The sequence below is a fragment of the Ptychodera flava genome, chromosome 1 (genome assembly GCF_041260155.1).
Source record: "Ptychodera flava strain L36383 chromosome 1, AS_Pfla_20210202, whole genome shotgun sequence".
Lineage (NCBI taxonomy): Eukaryota > Metazoa > Hemichordata > Enteropneusta > Ptychoderidae > Ptychodera > Ptychodera flava.
The window spans coordinates 7,594,168-7,613,227 of NC_091928.1; the positions used below are offsets into that span (position 1 = coordinate 7,594,168).

Below are 19,060 nucleotides of genomic sequence, written 5' to 3' on the forward strand. Positions count from 1 at the left end.
ACGCTCGGGAAATGACATGTTTTTATCGATATCTCGCGATCCGCGCGCAGTCGCCAAGTCAAATATCGACCGTTGGCATTAAAAAAATGTGTTTTAAAAATGTTACAAAGTGGGAGTGCCTCTTTAAAGCTAATTTGTAATCGTTGCAAAACGCAGCATTATCTTTATGTAAATAAATCGGGTAAGACGTCTTGTAATCCATAATCTTTAGGTGGCCTCTCAATATATTATCCACAACAAGAAAAAGCACAAACGAGACCTTTGATGACTAAATACATGAAAAGAAAACTAAAAGAAAGCAGGAATGAAAATTAAAATATTCAAGTAACAATTATGTACATGATGAACAACGGCAAGGTATAAATAATTTGTCCAGGCAAAACCAACTTCGAAAATTTTATGGCAAACAAAAAATATTTTATTGATGTTTTCTTTGAAAAGGTGATATTATTTTTAAATAATTTATAGAGCAGCTACATCGAACATTATCAGGTAACATGTTCTCAGTTATTTGTAGCAGGCAATATTCCTCATCTCCCTGATAACCGATACAGCCGTCGATCTGGCTTTGAAGCGTAATTTGCTCCTCGTTCTGATGCTGTCCCCTCCCTCCAAAAATTGAAAAAAATACGTATATATAGTATTACCCTTATTCATTTTGTAACCGTTGTAAATTGATAACTGTATTTGGACACTCAATGTACCCTGACTGACAACCCACACGTTTTAAAATTAAAGATATCCACCACTGGACTATATTGATAAATAAAATGGAAAGAATCGTAACAATGGTCAAGACAAACAAGTGTTCGGTGAAGAACATTACTTAACATAAAAGAAATCGTGATTAATTCTTGTGAAAAAAAATATAATAATAACGTCAAAGAAGAACATTCTTTGTTGTGAATTTGATCACATAATTTCATGACGCCAAAATGTTTTGTATTTTCACGCTGTTTCAAAGCAACAAATATTAAAAATACTTGACGTAATGCCGACAGATGCTTTGGTATGTTTTATTTTTTCCTTTGCGTTAATATTATACTCACGGAGTACATGCAGGTTGGGCGTAAGACTGGTTAAAGATGACACCATCTCGTGCCAGTGCATCCAGGGTCGGTGTGAAGACATAAGGGTTGTTGTAACCGATATCGTTCCATCCTGAAATGAATCAGAGGCATCAAGTGTGAACAGACCGTTATCCTGTGATCGCTAGCGAGGTTTACCAATCCCTTACTTTTGTATCACGTATTCGGAAAATCCATACGATAGTTTTTGTTGCTCGTTATGGGATCAGCTCTTCAGATTATAATTTTGCAAAGTACCTTTACTCAAATTAATAATCAATAACAAATCATTATATAAGCGTCGATGGAAATGATAATACAACGTCCCTGATGTTTTTTTTCCCAGTCGTAAGAATTCTTGAAGGAAGAAATAAAGTGTTAAAAGAAAAAAGGAAGAAAATCCTGCGTGGTTAGAATTTTAACCATCAAGATATCGTCGATTCACTGCGGTCCGAAGGTATTGGTCGGAAGCCAGGCGGGAGAGCTGCGTGGGCGCCCGGGCGGCGCTCGACGTGCCCTTAAAGGGATGGCCAAAGTTTCGCCCTTCATGGTGGTTCACGCCGAGACTATATATAAGAGGAAGGTCTGTCAGCAGGTCAGCACGGGGACCGCAGCGGGCTGGCGGCAGAAGTATGTTGGCGCTGTCGGCCGAACGGGGAGAGCCGTGAGCAAGAACTGTTCTTTTTGGGAGCCGATGGCAGAGGCTTGCTGAGAGCGCGGTGTTGGTCCGAGGCCCGGTGGGAGAGTTGCGTTGGCGCCCGGTCGGCGCCCGACGTGTCCGTGAAGGGGTGGCGCATGTTTTCACCCTCCAAGGTGGTTCACGCCGAGACTATAAGGGCGACATTTTTTATTTTTGTGTTTCTCATCTCCTGGCCCACCGTAAATTTCAGCTCCGACATGAAAATAAAAAAAAATATTTTTTTATTTGCGATCATCCTAGCAACAGCACCACCATCATCAAATTGTGAGATTGCGACGACTCAGACTGAAAGGACAGAGAGCACAGAACACTGAACTGAAAGACAAGAAATTGAAGTGACTGAATGGACAGAACATTGAACTGAATCAAATACCCCTTTTTGTACTTAAAAATTGTAGAGACTGAATGGACAGAACATTGAACTAAAACAAATACAGGTTGGGGGTTTTTTTGTATTTTTTTTTTATTGCGACCGCCCGCCCTGCCCGAGTATTCCTCTGGAGATGAGAAACATAAAAAATAAAAGGGTCACCCTAAGAGGAAGGTCAGCCAGCAGGTCAGCACGGGAACCGCAGAAGGCTCGGCGGCAGAGGCGTGTTGGGGCCCCGTTGGGCGGACGAGGAGAGCCGTGAGCAAGAACTTTGTCCCTTTTGGGAGCCGATAGCAGGGGCTTGCCGAGAGCGCGGTGTTGGTCGGAGGCCCAGCGGGAGAGATGCGTGGGCGGCTGTTGTCAGCTGGGAAAGACCAACGAGTGAGCAATACAACATTGTATCAATTTCTGATAAAATAATATCGATCGTTAACATTCACTGCACGATTACAGTAGAGACCCCACGTTCGTTTGCCTCCGTTTAGTGTTATTTTTCCAGTTTACTGGAATTTTTATCCTTCATATTCGCCCAAATTTTGTATAAGTAACAACAACTTGACAGGTATTTGGTCTGCACAACTTACAGTGAATTTAAAAAAAGCCTGGAATTACAACGTGCTAGGAAAATTAGAAAAAAATTCTGGCGATAGGAAATAACGCCAACTGCATCCATCGCAAACGTTCTCCTTTGATAGATTTTGTAACAATTTAACCCAATGCGACGTCCACTGTTCTCACTCACATAATTCGTTGAGTGCAGGAAACACCAATTGTTGCACCGACCCATACACACTGACCGAGAAAAAACCTATCGTCAGCGTTCTCTGCAGTTTTATAGACGGAAAATGCGAAAAAGGTAGTATAAAAAATGTTCAAGTAGTCAATGTACGGGAGAGTTTTTCAATTCTAGTGCGGCAACACTGACGATGTTGAATGTGGCACAGTGAACGTCATATTGGGTTAAATTGTTTCAAAATTTAGCAAAGTGAATGCAGGTGGCGTCTTTTTCTATCGCCAGAAACTTTTTCTTATCACCCAAGCACGTAATTCCAAGCCATTTTGAAATTCACTGTCAGAGACGCTTACTGAATTCAAAGCGTCGATTTAAGACCCTGATCCAGCATTTGTAAACGCTGTAAGATCGCCATTTATACTTCATATAATTCAGTGATCGGAATAACTAAAATACAAATAAAACAAGTTTCGTTAAGAAATTTAAAAATCTAAAGACACAGAAATTTTGTATATCAATAAAAGGATCCCCATGCCACTTTTTACCATCATTGGTTCAGAATTTAGGACTTTTTACCAGCGAAAGTGTGTAATCTGTTCTGTACATTAGACGCCATTATTTTTAAAGGGAATCGAGTTTATGCGCCACATCGTATCATGAAATTAAAAATACATCTGAAAAACCCGTTTGTTTATTTAACTTTTTATTTCGATGTAATTTTTTACATTATTTGATGTTACACATCTTACGAATGTTATTTAAATATGTATCGTTTTTTTGAGTTTCCCTCTTATTTTTATGAATTACGAGTTAAAGATCGTTTGACTGTTGACTGTGTTTTTACCTAGTTTTGTATTTAACTATTGTCGCTTAGGTATTTTCGGAATTCCTCCTTGAAATTCTTGCCAAAATATCATAATAGAAAGGGCAACATGTAAGGGAAATGGAATCTACAACTCTTTCATCAATATTTAGCTGTGCAGCGAGGAAATTGGACGAAATTTTCAACATGACGCAGAAGGTCGATTTGACTCTCTACACGCGTACTCAAGTACGTGTGGAGAAAAGTTAGGACGCTGTTACTTTGGGTGCCTTTTGGCCGCAGTGTTCCCTCCGAAATGCCGCTTGACGCTCGTTATATTCGGAAAAAATGTTTAGTTCTTAACGCTTCATTACGGCGGATTCAATGTCAATAGTTGTGTATTTTCCCGGCACCAAGGACTGTTACCGAGTCACTGGACTACATGTTGGACATGTTTGTGTGGAATTTATTTTTAATAAAAAAACAAGAAAATTAATCTTACCTAGATCATCTGCCAAAACAAACAGTATATTTGGACGATCGTCAGCCTGGGAGTCGACAAGGCCGCAGGCAGCCAAGATAGCAATGCAGACAGCTAGGAACATATCCATCTCTGCACAAAGATGCATCCTCTGTAACTCATTATATAATCTAGAATATGCAAAATCAAAAAAGCTCGAACAGGTGGTAACACCGGATTGGCTGTCGTTTTATTGACAACCAAGAACGCCTATATTTGTTAGAAAAATGTATTTCATCGGCGGCTCTTCCAGTATTAATAGCTCTGTCTATAATATTTGTTGCTGTGTCTGATCGTGTTAAGTGCTTCCTCTCAAGGGAATTCTAAATGAACGAAAGACACAAACGTTACGTTTTTTTACATCTTATACCTCATATGCGGTGAATGTAGCTTGTTCATACTCTGAGCATCTTCACTAAATAACCAACACATTCTTTGGGGTTTTTTTCCACGAACATGTCAAGCGCATTGCATTGAGGTAATTGTATTAAATCGTTCTGTAAAGAAAACTAAATTATGTAAAAGCCAAATTTTATATCGAATGGAAACTTCAAGAGTAGAAGGTCTTGCTATGCTTAACGATAGGTTTGAACTTGAATAATTGCAATTTCGTTCCAGTATCCAAAGAATTACAAAATGTTTCTGATCCGCATAACACGATTGGATCTAATTTGGGTAAATTGGATCGTTATAATTTTCAAATTTCTCATAATTGTTAGGTGCCCTATCGCTGAACGTTGCGATATTACAAATTATTCATAACACAAGTGTGTAAATTAAAAAGAAAGGCAGATGTGGTTACATTTGGAGATTATATCGACATAATTTCGCAATCCAATTATCCCAAATTAGTTCCAATCGTGTTTAATCTTAAAAGTCACAGGTTGTACGTAAATTATTCAAATTGTAAAAAAAGGTTGAAATCATATCCGGAAAACATGGTACGAATCCTCAAAATGTACATTTCTTCCGAAGTTTATTCATACGATTTTAGTCTTTAAGAGGCTCGCTCTTTCTGTACAAAAAATACGTACTTTGCAATATGACCTGGTTATATTTTGTCAACCACATACAGCAAATTTACAAAGCAGATGTGTCTCTCACCAAAATGTTTATACTTTTCGAATATTCTTTTAGTAAAATGAGCACCACATCTGAAAGTTGACAGTACAGTATTGTAGATATGAACGATTATTATTTTCACATTAATGAAATTATTGATAAGATATAGGCTATACTTTATAATGTGTGCGACAAAGTAGTTTGTAAAGGAAATTGCTTCTCTAGGACGTTATATCTCATTGACACTGCTGTCATGTTTCTACATTTGTACCGGTTACTGTAAATCTTCATTCTAGTTATTCGCCAAATTTCAACATTCGCCACTTGGGCTTGAATTCCCACGATTTACCGGAGGTGTAATTCTTCAAAATTGGCGGCAAATTACATTTTCAAGTCTCTTCTGTTTAAATTCAATGGCAGCGCCATTCCAGGCACCCGCGTGTCTCGTGAATTCCTATGATTATGCGTGGAATGTCTCACGCAAGGTTGGACAATAGAAAGACAATGCAGTCGAATTTTTATCAGAACTGTAGCTGTTAAATATCGCCTTTCATATTTTTACAGCTTGGATTTAAAACAATGGTGTTGTGACATGTCTCATATATACTGCGTATTAATCATTGTGAAACTAGCGTTGGCAAGTTTTCTTGCCAACAAAGTATTGTAAATTTGAGAGTCGGACTTTGGAGGCCTTGGAGTGAGTATATCTCCAGGCTCTCGGAGTTAAGAGTTGCCCCTGGCAGCCATCAGGCTGACCTGGGGAAATAAAGTCACGAGCGCAACGTTAATTCCTGCGTCGCCTGATCTATATATTTACTCCATCTACGCGTACTATGGTCTGAAGTTCCCGTTAATCCCGATTCAGAACAGCAAGAAGACTTCTTTACTTTTGATACTGCGATGATAATTATTTAAAAATTGCAGTTAATTTGTATTTCCCCGGGGGGTTCTCTAGAACGATGAATATTGCTGAGTTTGTTTAAATAATGAGACATCTAGTCGAACGTAAGATTATTACTGGATCGATAAATTGTCTGTCCCATGATAGAAAGCCGTTGTGGGACATGCAAAAAATCCAAAATGTTCAAAAAGTTAAAAGTTTAATAGCTGTGAATGAAAACAATAATCAGCACACTGAACGATGTGATCTGATGATGACCACCACACAGGTTTTCGGAGTCAATCCTTCCATACAGGAAGGAAGGATAAAAAATCTGGTACTTAATTGCCAGCATCCACAGTTGCATGTTAAATATATGACGCGTGAGCGCACTAAATTACTGCGACCTATCTCGCCATACGGTTGGCATATGCGAAACACTCATCCCATTATATATCACAATATTTTGTCTGTATGCTTATGTTTTGATAAAAGCTTTTTATTCTTCTCGCATTTGAGTATGAGAAAAAGAATTAAACAAACAAACAAACAAACAAGGAAAATGAGCAACCCTATCTCTATGAATTAAAAAATCGCTATACCCATCAAGTTTATGTCAATTATTTTACACCTTGGTTACTCTTTCCTGAACAAACAGCTTGTGTACTGTTTGCTAATGGATGTCCTGTTAGTCAACTAATTTAAAAGGTCGTGACTATTCAAAGGTTTGGAGAAATCTATCTAATTAGAGGTCACATAGAACTTCTGAGCAATATTGTTCTACCAAGCGTACACAATACAGGGTTTCATGCACTATCAGGATTTAACGTTTTGCCCTGCGTACAATGTAAATATATCTATTGTGTACATGCCATGTAACGCCGTGAAGGACTGCCCGGTCGACAACCGCTACAAACGTGAAAACATGCATATATGCAAATCCCTTGCTGAAGCGGCTTCTTTGGATGCAAATAAACAAATAGTGCAGCTGCCTATCATTATGTGAAACCAAGGATTGCCAAATGTTCGTCGTTCACACTTTAACTGTTTCTTGTATGTTGCCTACCATGAAAACGACTTCTGAGAATACTTATAAACAGTAGACTGGGAAGGTCAAGTTTTGCTCTGTGTTCACCGTTCACCTTTGAACGATTTAAACATTTAACTATTTCCCAATCGTTCAGTGTATCTTAATATGACAAAGGTATCTGAGAAGAAAAGCAATTCCATAATTTTAGCTTAGCATTGCGGTCTTTTTGTCCGACAGTAAAACCACAGACAAAGAGAAAGTCCATGGTAAAAAATAGGCTTACGCGGTTGAGTATAACGTCACGTACGTTGATTTTCTTTATTTCGTTGGTGCTTTCCACTAACTATTTTTCTTGAATTGTTTTCTTCTAATCTACCAGTAGAAAACGATCTGGTAGATCGACATCCGCTACACACTTGTCCGACGTTCTTGTCGTCTACCGCGACACCCATGTCCGAAGCGAAGTTCTCTTCGACATACTTGTCCGACGTTCTCTTCGATTCCCGGACACATTTGTCAGAAGACGAGGTAATATATGGGCCACAAAATGTAAAGCTATTATTTCATTTCCTACTAAAATCAACTGACTTCGCATCATTTTTGTCCGCTAAAATATTTTTCATGATTGTTTCGAGAGTTTTCTGAGGCATTGGTCAGCTGAGATGGTGATGCCCGACAAGCGATTCGACTGACAGCCTTACATTGACACTTTATACAAAACAACCACCGTTATGTTGACCGGAACTATTAGCCATCTGGTAGATAACTTTGAAATATTTGATGGACTTCCTCCCTTGACAAAGCATACCCTTTTCACACGATCTACATTCGTTGCATAATTTTCACGTGGGAAGCTTTCCTGCTTGAGAGAAAGTTATCTTTCAATCATTTTTTTCCGCTGGCATTTCTGACGTTGCGAGGATCACACAAATTACAATCGTACTGTCTTAATGTCAAAGAAAAGTTTCAGAAACTGCGATTTTCGGAAATTCTCTCGCAGCCATGCATTTCAAGTGTAAACGTAATAACAAAAACTCTACTTGTGCTGACCGGTAGGAAACCACGTGGAGAAGAAAACTTGATGGTCGACACGTTTGGCGCATGACTGCACTGTCTTGCCGTGAAGTACATGCGATCAGTGGAGTCATTAAGAAAACTACGCTGATAATCATCATGTATACTTTTATTCCCGTAGCTACCATCGACAGTGCGATATAGCGTGTTTTAAAAGAGTCAGACAGTTTCAAACTGACATGTAACCATGTGGAAAATTATCTCAAAAAGGATTGGAGTCTTTTAGAGAGACTGCCGTACCAATTAAATGAGATACTAAATTATGGCAATGATGAGTTGTACAATTCTTAGACGTTGTAATCACGCTTGTTATATATAAAATTCTTCGCTTTTCAAGTAATGTTTACCAGTTGAACTCGTAGTGCTTGTAATTTCGTTTACTCCGCTTCAAAAGAATCTTTATAAATGACTATTTTATGTGTGACACTTATGAAATCAAAGTGTAAACATGTAAAGGCTTTTGAGTTGAAATGAAGCAAGGCATTATCAAATCCTTGCCTTAAAATTATGAATAACTACGCTTAAATGTTTGCAGAATGTTGACAATTTCGGTTAAATCTTGGCATGCAAGATATTAAATTGTTGCAATAATTAGGATGGTAACTGATAATCCTGGGTGGTTAACCTTTGACGATGTCAACGTCTTCCCAGCTTTTACCTTAGTGTGACCTGATTATCTTGTATAAAGTATTTTCGATTTAGATTTTTTCTAAAGATGGCCACTGCTGCTAAGTATTAACCACACCGAGATATATCAAGAAATCCTCCATAGTAGTCAGAACTAACTTTGATCAGAATGCCTCGACCAGTTACTTTTAAAATATGTCCAACAAACTGTGAACAATGACCACAAATGATGGAAAAACTACAGTACTGCTGCCATATGGTCCAATCAATACACAAATACTAAGTGAGTTGCCTCTTTATGTAACTGTAAATTGCATTTTATTGGTGATTGAAGCGTTGGATTACCCAGACATTGTTGTGGGTCGTTATGGACGGTTACGCCATATGATGGTTAACCCATCGATGTCGTCTAAGAAATGGCCCTTTTGTTAAAAATAGTCATATTGATAGTCATACTGTCGATTCAAAGAGACCAAACATACTGTATGCGAAGAAAAGCACACCCTGTAAACATAGCGATTTAAATTGTGTGATTTGATTTACATATAAAAGGAAAAGCGGTACTCTTTTTCTTTAACCTAGAGTGAAGTTCGTAAATTATCAGAGTAGCCCTTGCAATAATATCCTAGCGAACTATTTGTTCAGCTGCAGATGATGATAAATTGTCGACCGAGGGACCCTTACAGGCGTCACTTTTGACTATAAAGGAAATAAAGGCTACTTTATACACCGGCTCTACCAAATTTGCTTAATGTCACCATAAGTTGAATAACAGGGTCATTGCAGTTATTTTAGGTGTAATATATGTAAAGAAAAATACAGAGCTTTGACTCTGGTCATATGATCTGGGTTCCGTTAAACCGTTTTTATGATTGAGTGATTGGTCTGATTAGTGTTTCGAAACAAAAATTGGGTTTCTTCATCAGTCGCTCTCTTGTTTTGTATTCCCTACTCTTGGCTGTGTGATAAGGTCATCTTCCTTAAAAGAGGACCAGCCAGATTCGTCATTGAGCTAGTTTGTCACTTTTGACTCCTCAGTGAGGTATCCAGTGTATGGAGTCATAATTTAAATGACTCAGCATCGACCGGAGTTTCTGCACGCTTATATAGATTTTTATATAGGGCATATTTTCAGCGTTTTTAGTGCTCGTTCTGTTAATAGCAAATGTTGTACTAATCTACCAACGATTAGTTTGGTTTAGGCACTTAAATCAAAAGTCTAAAGTTACCTTAAGGAACTTTCAAACCAAGCTTCAAGTAAATGTGTTTTATGGGTACAAAACTTTAGGATTTTTTTAGGATTTTGCATCTGTTACCTAATCTGCATATTTTTGACACTTTTACGTTTATGTAAAAAAACAATCACATATCGACTCCTGAGTGTACCAGTATACAAAAAAAACTAAGATTGAAAGTACTGTGGTTTGTGATTTTTTTTATTTGGACGGACATACTTATTTGACGTACAAATATAGACATACAGAGTTATATTCATACATATATACACATAATATATTAAAACATCCCTCCCTCCATCCCTCCATCCCTCCATCCATCCATCCATCCATCCGTCCATCCCTCCATACATACATACATACATACATACATACATACATACATACATACATACATACATACATACATACATACATACATACATACATACATACATACTAACATACATACATACATACATACATACATACATACATACATACATACATACATACATACATACATACACGCATACATACATACATACATACATACATACATACATACATACATACATACATACATACATACATACATACATACATACATACATACATACATACATACATACATACATACATACATACATACATACATACATACATACATTGTTATGTAGATCATTTTTCCCCACACTCAAAATATAAGTTTAATGAGTTCATGTTTGGAATGTTCTGGAAATTTAATCAGTCGTGTAAGGGAGATAATTTTAGAGCATAATTAGCATATCAATAGAAGTTCTAGATTGTTCTCATATTCCCTTATATAACCTCTTGAGTATAAATAGAGAACCGGCACAGCTTGCAGTCAGACTTGTCGGATCGTGTCTCCTGCGTGTTACTTCAAGTCTTTGGAAACTCCAGCAGTATTAATTTCAAGACTTTTCAAGACCTTCACTGCCACGCTGGATTTATACTGTGGAGTGTGTGCAACCTCAAGCCTGCAAGCAAGCCAAAGGACTGCTTACTTACTCTGTCTCAGTGTCTGATTTTGAAGCTCTGCCATCCCAGCTGAGATAAGTAGCCTGTACACCTTCACAGTTTGTATTCTATCCCTGGACATAGCGATAAGTTTTAAGTTTCATAATAAATTTCGTTTTATACGGAAATTGCTGAGTTCACATTTTGTTCGTTTTGACAACATTTTGCCAGCCTTTTCCAAACTGCTGTATATTGTGAACTCAGCAGAATTTAATCGTGGAAGTCAAAACGGGCGAATTTATGGAGGACGTTGATCAGGACACATTTGATTCCATCAGGAAAGACGACCTAGTTACACTGGCCAATTTTCTTAAAATGGAAGTTATAAGATCTATGCGCAAGAGGGAAATACAGTACAATATTATAAAAAAAAATAGTTAATTTAGGCCACTTTAAGGAATCAACCTTGAATGATTATGTGTCACAGTCCACCATAAAACTAAAAAATTAGAAATGGAGGCAGATTTGGAGCTCAATAAATTGGCATTCGGAAACATGTCGCAACCACCCCATTACAAAAAAGAGACAGCAAACCTCACTTTTTTATCAGCACTCAAGCCCTTCCTGTGTATACTCTAAGCATTACAGCTCAGGGGAAGCAAACACTGACTTCCTGATAAGACTGAGAATTTAATGTCCTCATCAATAATGTGTACATTAAATAAGCGAATCAAGTATGCAAATCTGTTTTAGGTCTGGGAATTCTTCTTTCATATTTTGAAGGAAACTTTTAATATTTCAATATTTTAGGGGGAATTATTGGAATTTATCAGTCTATTCTGGAGAAAATAATTAAATGTGCAATCCACATAACAAATGACTTTCCCTGTTAAGTAGTAAATTCAAAATCCATACAATGGCCAGTTTGATTACATGTTTTAAGTGGTCTGTTGTATCACTGTGCCCTCTAACTACCATGATTGCAAAAACGTTAGAGTCAATTTGAAAATTTGCCCCTTTTCTTGACAATTTTCTTCTGTGTCTCAGAGAATATTTATAAGTTACAACTAAAAAATAGGCATTCACAATATTTAGTTTTGGAGACGATTTACTGTAAATTTGCACCCTTTCTAGCGAGAGACATTCTCTGAGAAGTAGACACTCTGAGACTTTGACGTACTTACTTCATTTACTTCCAAATAAAACACCAAAATATTCCTGCCCATGAATATTTTGCAGTGGTACTCAGTCTCAGCAGCTGCAAAATCAGTGTTGATCCATTCCTGAATGTGTACATGGATTATGTAAACTTTGATTGTATTGTTTGTGTATTGCATTAACTTCCAACCCCAGTAAACCCGATTTAGAAGGCCTAACACAGGTGTAAGTTTTTTTTCCGTTTGTGTGTGTGTGTGTTTTTATGTATAGTTTATTTCATCGTATAAAGTTTTCCATTTCTTTTTAGCTCTTTTACGATCTAGTAAAGATTCACAGAATATGGTAGTCTCCAAATCGTGTTGAAACACAGCTTTACATGGCTTTTGTAAACACCACGCTTTAAATATCGAATACATTGCAATAGTGATCAAATGTGTCACCGCCTTGTTTGGCATGCCGACAATCAATGATCGCATATTGATTATGGGATCAATGTCAAAATGTCTGCTGATAAGAAGTCTAACCTCATTCCAAAAGGACTGAACATTAATACAGTGAAAGAAAATATGTACTTGGTTCTCTGTCACGTGGCAAAAAGCTCAAAATGGAGAAGTGCGTATTTTCCATTTGAATAGTTTTAGACCACAAGGCAAAATACAATGTATAAATTTAAAAACAAAATTACACAGTTTTCTATCAAAGGAACATCTACTGCACCTTGTTTGCAATATATTATTCCATTTTACATTCTGCAAATTGCATGTCTTGGACCATATAGCCTCCACATACGATTTCTTTATTTTGTATTGAAGCAAGTCAAGATAGAAAGACTTAGTTGTAAAATTAACAAAAATATTTCTATTGAGTGTACAATTTCGAGAGGTTACGGTATTTTCAATTAGCAGTGTAATCCAGGGCTTTATTGCATTTTTAAACAAAAAAAGCTCATTTACATAATTACGTTTGTTAACAATGATATTTATAATTTCTGCATATCTATTTTCTTCCCAGTAATAACATCTTTTACAAACAAAATTCCAGATTTAATCCACGCCGGAAAAAAAAGAGTTTTATTTTTATACCTTCTAAACTGGTTAGACCAGATTACTTGTTGCAGCAATGACGTCACGGAATTAGGCTTCTCAATTACACCTTCAAAAGATTCGTGTAGATAAAGGATCATTTCTCTATAAAATGTTGGCAGAGAACCAGTACAAGGACAATCTACTGGTTTTGTAAAGTTGCTGTAGAAACTGATCACATCAAGGTTATTTTTACATAAATAAAAATTAGGAATAAACATCCAACTTGGTTGTATGCTATCCAATAAAGTACAGTTTTTATCTTTCAAGAAACGTTTCGCCCAAGATGCTTTGAGTGCTTTATACTGAGTCAAAATGTCAGTGACTTTAAGACCACCTTGGTGATAATCAGCTATAATCGTATTGAGTGAGATTTTATGTATTTTGGAACCCCATAAGAATTCAAAATATAAAGCATCAGCTTGTTTTAATTTGCACTGTGGAAATTCAAGCATTGACAAAGGATAAATAACCTTCGAGGCGGCAAATGTTTCAAAACACCAATTTTCCCATACAGGGTCATATTCAGCTACTCCACGCTTTTAAAGCAACATAAGCTTTTTGTAACGATTCTTCCCAAATCAAATCTTTACACAGCGAAACATTTGAGTAAAAATACATTCCAAGTGACCTGATTAGCGCATCAGGCCAGTTTATGTTAGCTATGCTGTCTGATCTATTTTTCCACTTCCCAATCCAAAGACCGTCGGTTTTGTGTGTATTTAGTTGTGTTCCTGCAACTACCCAAATTTTTCAACAATATCAATAGCATGAAAAACACTCGTTTCGTCATCTAAAACAGAGTCGTGTCATCAGCGACTTGGGAGATCTTTATCTGCCTTACCCCTTCTAAACCTTCATTTTGTATTTTGATACCTGATATATTTGGATCATCCCTAATAACAGTTGACAAAATTCCGCAACAAACAAAAAAGCAAAGCTTATAGAGGACAACCTTGTCGGATACCTCTGGATGGTTTAAATTCTTGGGAAATATAACCATTATTAATAACAGCAGAATCGATATGATTGTACATTGTTTTTACATAATTAATAAAATTATTACCAAAGTTGAATCTTTTAAAGTTTGAAACAGAAATTGATGCTCAATACAGTCAAATGCTTTTCTGAAATCTAAAAATAAAATGATACCTGGTAAGTCTTCAATGTTGGTATAATCATTTACATCATAAATTAAGCGAATGTTTTGCCCAATAAATCTTCCTGGAATATAAGCCGTTTGGTCAGGATGTATGATTTTATGCACAATTCGTTTGATTCTGTTAGCTAAAATGAAGGCCAAAATTTTGTAATCAGTATTCAAAAGACTGATTGGGCGCCAATTGTAAAGATTTGTCTTATCTTTTTTTCTTATAAAGAAGTCTTAAGATGGCAGTACGTTGGCTTGAGCTAAGTAAACCATCGTTGAGACCCTCACTTATTGATTGAAAAACTAAATCACCGATACTTTCCCAAAAGGTTTGATAAAACTCTGAGGGTAAACCATCAAGCCCAGGCGTTTTATCTTTTTTTCATTTTGAAAACCGCATCCTTACACTCGTTTTTTGAAATTGCTTGTTCTAAAAGTTGCTTATCATCTTCTGACAAAGGCTGATGAACGTGAACATCGTTAAGATAATTATTAATCGATTCAACCGAGGGGTTACTAGCAGAGAAAAGTGCAGTATAATAATCCACAATGCTTTTAAGAATATTATTATTTCCACTAATTTCATGACCATTATCATACAATTTTGAAATTGCATTATTTGATCTCCGTTTCTTTTCAAGGTTCAGGAAAAACTTGGTCGCACGTTCGCCTTCAGTAACCCACCTGGCGCGTGCACGGATTTGTGCACCGCGAGCTTTTTCTTTATAAAGAGACTCAAGCCTAGTCTTCACTTGTGCATATTCTTGTAGAATGGAGGTATACAATGTATCATCAATATGTCTATCTAATTTAGCAAGCCTATTTTCCAGAGAAGTTATTTCCTCTCTGCGTTCTTTCGCTTTCTTTTGCGTAAAATCAATAGAAAACTCTTTAACTCTCAACTTAAAAATTTCAAGTTTCATTTGTGCAGAAAACTCCATATTAACCTTGTTCAGGATTTCTTTAACTTTTTCTACATAAATGTCATTTTCAACACAGACGTATTCAACCTCCAAATTCCTTTTCCTCCTGCCTAAATTTGTAAGATTAATACTATATGCACAGCCCGATGATCTGTTAAAATTGCTGGGATGATAATGCATTTCTCAATGTATTCATTGAGGTGTTTCCACGTGAACAAATAATCAAGGCGTGTAAGAACCATGGGAGATTTGTGGCGAAAGGTAAAAGCTGCAGTGTGTGGATTTTTAAAACGTCAACTGTCATTGACATTAAACATTTGACAAAGAGTTTTCAGTACTGAGCTGGATCTATCCGAGGTAGGATTTCCTCCCCGCTTATCAATTCTACTGTTGGCAAGGCAGTTAAAATCACCGCCAATAATCAAGTTTGACAACTTAAAATCATTCAGTAAGTCAAGGGCGCTTTGGAAAAACGAGAAACGCTCTTTACTTGAGTTTGGGGCATAAACGTTACAAAGTGAAAACATAGTTTCTGAAATACTACAGTTTACAAATAAAAATCTACCATTTACACCTTTAGTGTCAAGCACTTCAATATTCAGGTCTTTCTTAAAAAGAACAGAAACTCCACGACTTTGGCAGGAACCAAACTCATGAACAAATTTTTTTCCACCCCATTGGTTATCAAAATTAAATATTAAATCCTCAGTAACGTGAGTTTCTTGAAGCAAAATAATGTCAGCATTTACCTTTCTAAACCATGTGCAAAGAGATCGACGCTTCAATGAGTCGCGCAGACCTCGAACATTCAACGTAAGTACTGAAGGAGAATCAATCATTACATTTACACATCGCTGTGGCACGACGCTTAGAAAAATTTAATTACAAGTCAAAGTCAAAGACAATGACCAATATTGAGATACCAGTCAAGGGGGAGGGTCTTGTTTATCACGCTTTGAACTCTCCTTGTTTAACTGTTCAGGCGGAGTTGATGATTGTCGCTTACTCAAGCTTCTATGCGGGGTTTCCTCAGCCTTCTTCAATTTCAGGAAAGTATCTATTGTAGCCTGCGACACGTTTTCAAGTGAACGTGTGCGACGCACTCCTGAATTGGGCGCCATCTGTGAGGAACAAGCATTGTTCGCGTTCATACCATCAGAATTTCCAGCTGTGCTCTTTGAGATCTCTACACTTTTCTTTGTCTTTTTTTCAGCTTTCTTCTTCTTCTTGCCTTTCTTTCTTTTCCCTTTACCTTTACCTTGTTGGTCAGTCGAGCTGTCTCCTGGGGGTCCTTCCTGCACCTCTGAAGCCAATTCATTGAATTTGTCATCAATATACGATTCAAGATCCGCTACAGATACAGATTCAGATTCCTCGGCGCAGCCATCGGAGTCAGTCTCGGTAACAGGTGTCTCAGTTGGTTGAGATACTTGACCATTGACCGATTCAGGGGCACCAGCTTTATCATCAGGGCTAGACCAACTCATGGTTTCAGTAGCACGTGTTATAGAGTTGACATCTGCTGTCGTATTACTTTGCTGCCCTTTAAAATATGCGAACATTTAATCGACCGATTCGAACTCCATACGTAGGAATTGGTCTCTTTATAGCTTTCACATAGACATAGCGGTTTCCAGTAAAACAACTTGTCAATTTACCCTTCACACGTATTCTTTCATTTTCTATTTTGCTCATTTCACATCCATACTGCTCGAGCGCTGCAGATATCATAGCATTATCAGCTGAGAAAGGCAATCCTTTGACAGTTATTCTAACACCTTCCTGTTGAATAAAAGGATTTCTCTCCTTGATTGTACAGTCATACCTCTGAGAGCCATACCGCTCGTGAGTAGTCTGATACGATTTTCTCTACCATCTATATAATTTTGGCATAACCCACCAACTATCTGTATACAGATTAATGACTGAGGTTCAATGCACTCAAGGCTGCTAGGTAGACTTCCTCCATCGTCACGTACTCTGTTGGTGATTTAGGCTTGCCGCCAGTACATCATTCAACAATAGGAAGATGGGTCGTACATCATCCTCGCTCGTCATGGTGTCCACGTTGTAGCTGACCGTACAATTTCTTCAATTTCTCAATGAATATTCAGACCAACAAATGCAATTTTCCAGAAAGATGTTTGTCTTGCTCTTTATAGCCAAGACCCTATAGGAATATTTCATGGAAGTGGTAAAAATACCACAATTCAATGAGATATCACGGAGCTGAACTTCTGGATAAGCCACCGTAGTGTAGCCTCGTTCTGGCTCCCAACACGGTGTAAGTTTTAATGAGAAGGTCGCGTCATGAAGAAAAATTACAATTGGAATTAGAAATAAAAGAAAAATAAAGGACAGGAAAAATTATCAATGGAAGAAAGACCAAAAGAGAGAGAATTACAAATGGACAAAAGACAAAGAGAGAAAGAGAGCGAGGAAAAAGAAAGGGAAAGAGAATTAGAAGATTATCAACTATAGGTAAAAATGAAGCGTTTAGAGCTTGTACAGTGAGGAAAATTCTTCTCTTTAGATAATTTTGACATCACTAAGCATATCAGGTTAGTCCCCCTTCCATGAAAAGAATGTTTACAAATATTTTCTCCATTTTGAGAAAATTGCTCGTAGTGTGAACTGGACTAAAAAGCCCTGGTCTATGCATTTGCAGAGTGCTTTGGTGGGTAAAACCGAAGAAATTTACATTCAGTTGTCAGTAGAGCAGGCTTCAGATTATGATTCTGTGAATGAATTGATACTCAAGATCTATCAGTTTTTGCCTGAAGCTAACCGTCAGAAATTAAGGGACTGTAAATAGCAAAGGATCAAACTCGTGTTGAATTTGCTGGAACAAAAGAACAACTGTTTGATCGTTGGTGTTCTTCTGAAAAGGTCTGTCAGAATTATGAAAACTTACATCAGCTTATATTGATTTAAGAGTGTAAAAGGTGCCTTCGGAGTGACATCAAGACGTTTATCAATGAACAAAGGCAGATGCATAAAAGGTTGCTGCACGTTTGGCCGATGACTATTCATTGACCCATAAACATCATTTGTCAGCAAACCATCTCAGTTATTTTCATAACGAAACAGTGCAGGGAAATTTAACTCCTCCTTTTCATCCAAGAATTTTTCAAAGGAAGTAGAAAATCAAATGACAACGAACAGTTCAGAAAATTCAAGTAACAATCCCACATCATCAGATCCCAAGTCAATCTCCTTCTGACAAACAGTTTGGTACACTTTCTTGTAATTATTGTAAGAAAGACGGCCATTTGATGTCAGATTGTTTCAAATTGAAAAGAAAACGTGAAGATCAAAGTGATCAAAATGGATCTAAGCCCACCGGCTTTACTAATTCATAATCTCGATTAGATTCTAATAATGTGTGCAACGCATTTTCTGAGGTTAAGCCCTTCTTATCCAAAGTTAATGAGGTCAAGCTCAATCCTGTCAAGATAGCATTATGGGTATTTTGAACCATTTATTCACGATGGTTTTATATCACTTTCTAGTGATTTGTCTTCCGCTACTCATGCAAACTTTTAAGAGATACCGGAGCTTCCAAGTCATTTTCAGGATCTACAGTTCTTATTAAGGGGTAGATTGTAATGACTACATTCCTGTTCCTCTTCATAATGTGTATTTGTCTTTGGGCCTTGTTTTCAGGACCTGTGACTTTAGGTATTA

General features: G+C 37.2%; 1 protein-coding gene across 1 annotated transcript; it reads right to left on the reverse strand.

Annotated features, from left to right (window-relative positions):
• Positions 1-16,299: 16,299 nt before the first annotated feature.
• Positions 16,300-16,860, reverse strand: LOC139114875 (uncharacterized). The gene has a single exon (XM_070676834.1). It carries the CDS (start codon positions 16,858-16,860, stop codon positions 16,300-16,302), a length of 561 nt encoding a protein of 186 aa, XP_070532935.1.
• Positions 16,861-19,060: the final 2,200 nt, after the last annotated feature.

Coding starts and splice junctions, on each gene's coding strand:
- LOC139114875 (XM_070676834.1), bottom strand. CDS start 16,860: ATGAGTTGGTCTAGCCCTGATGATAAAGCTGGTGCCCCTGAATCGGTC.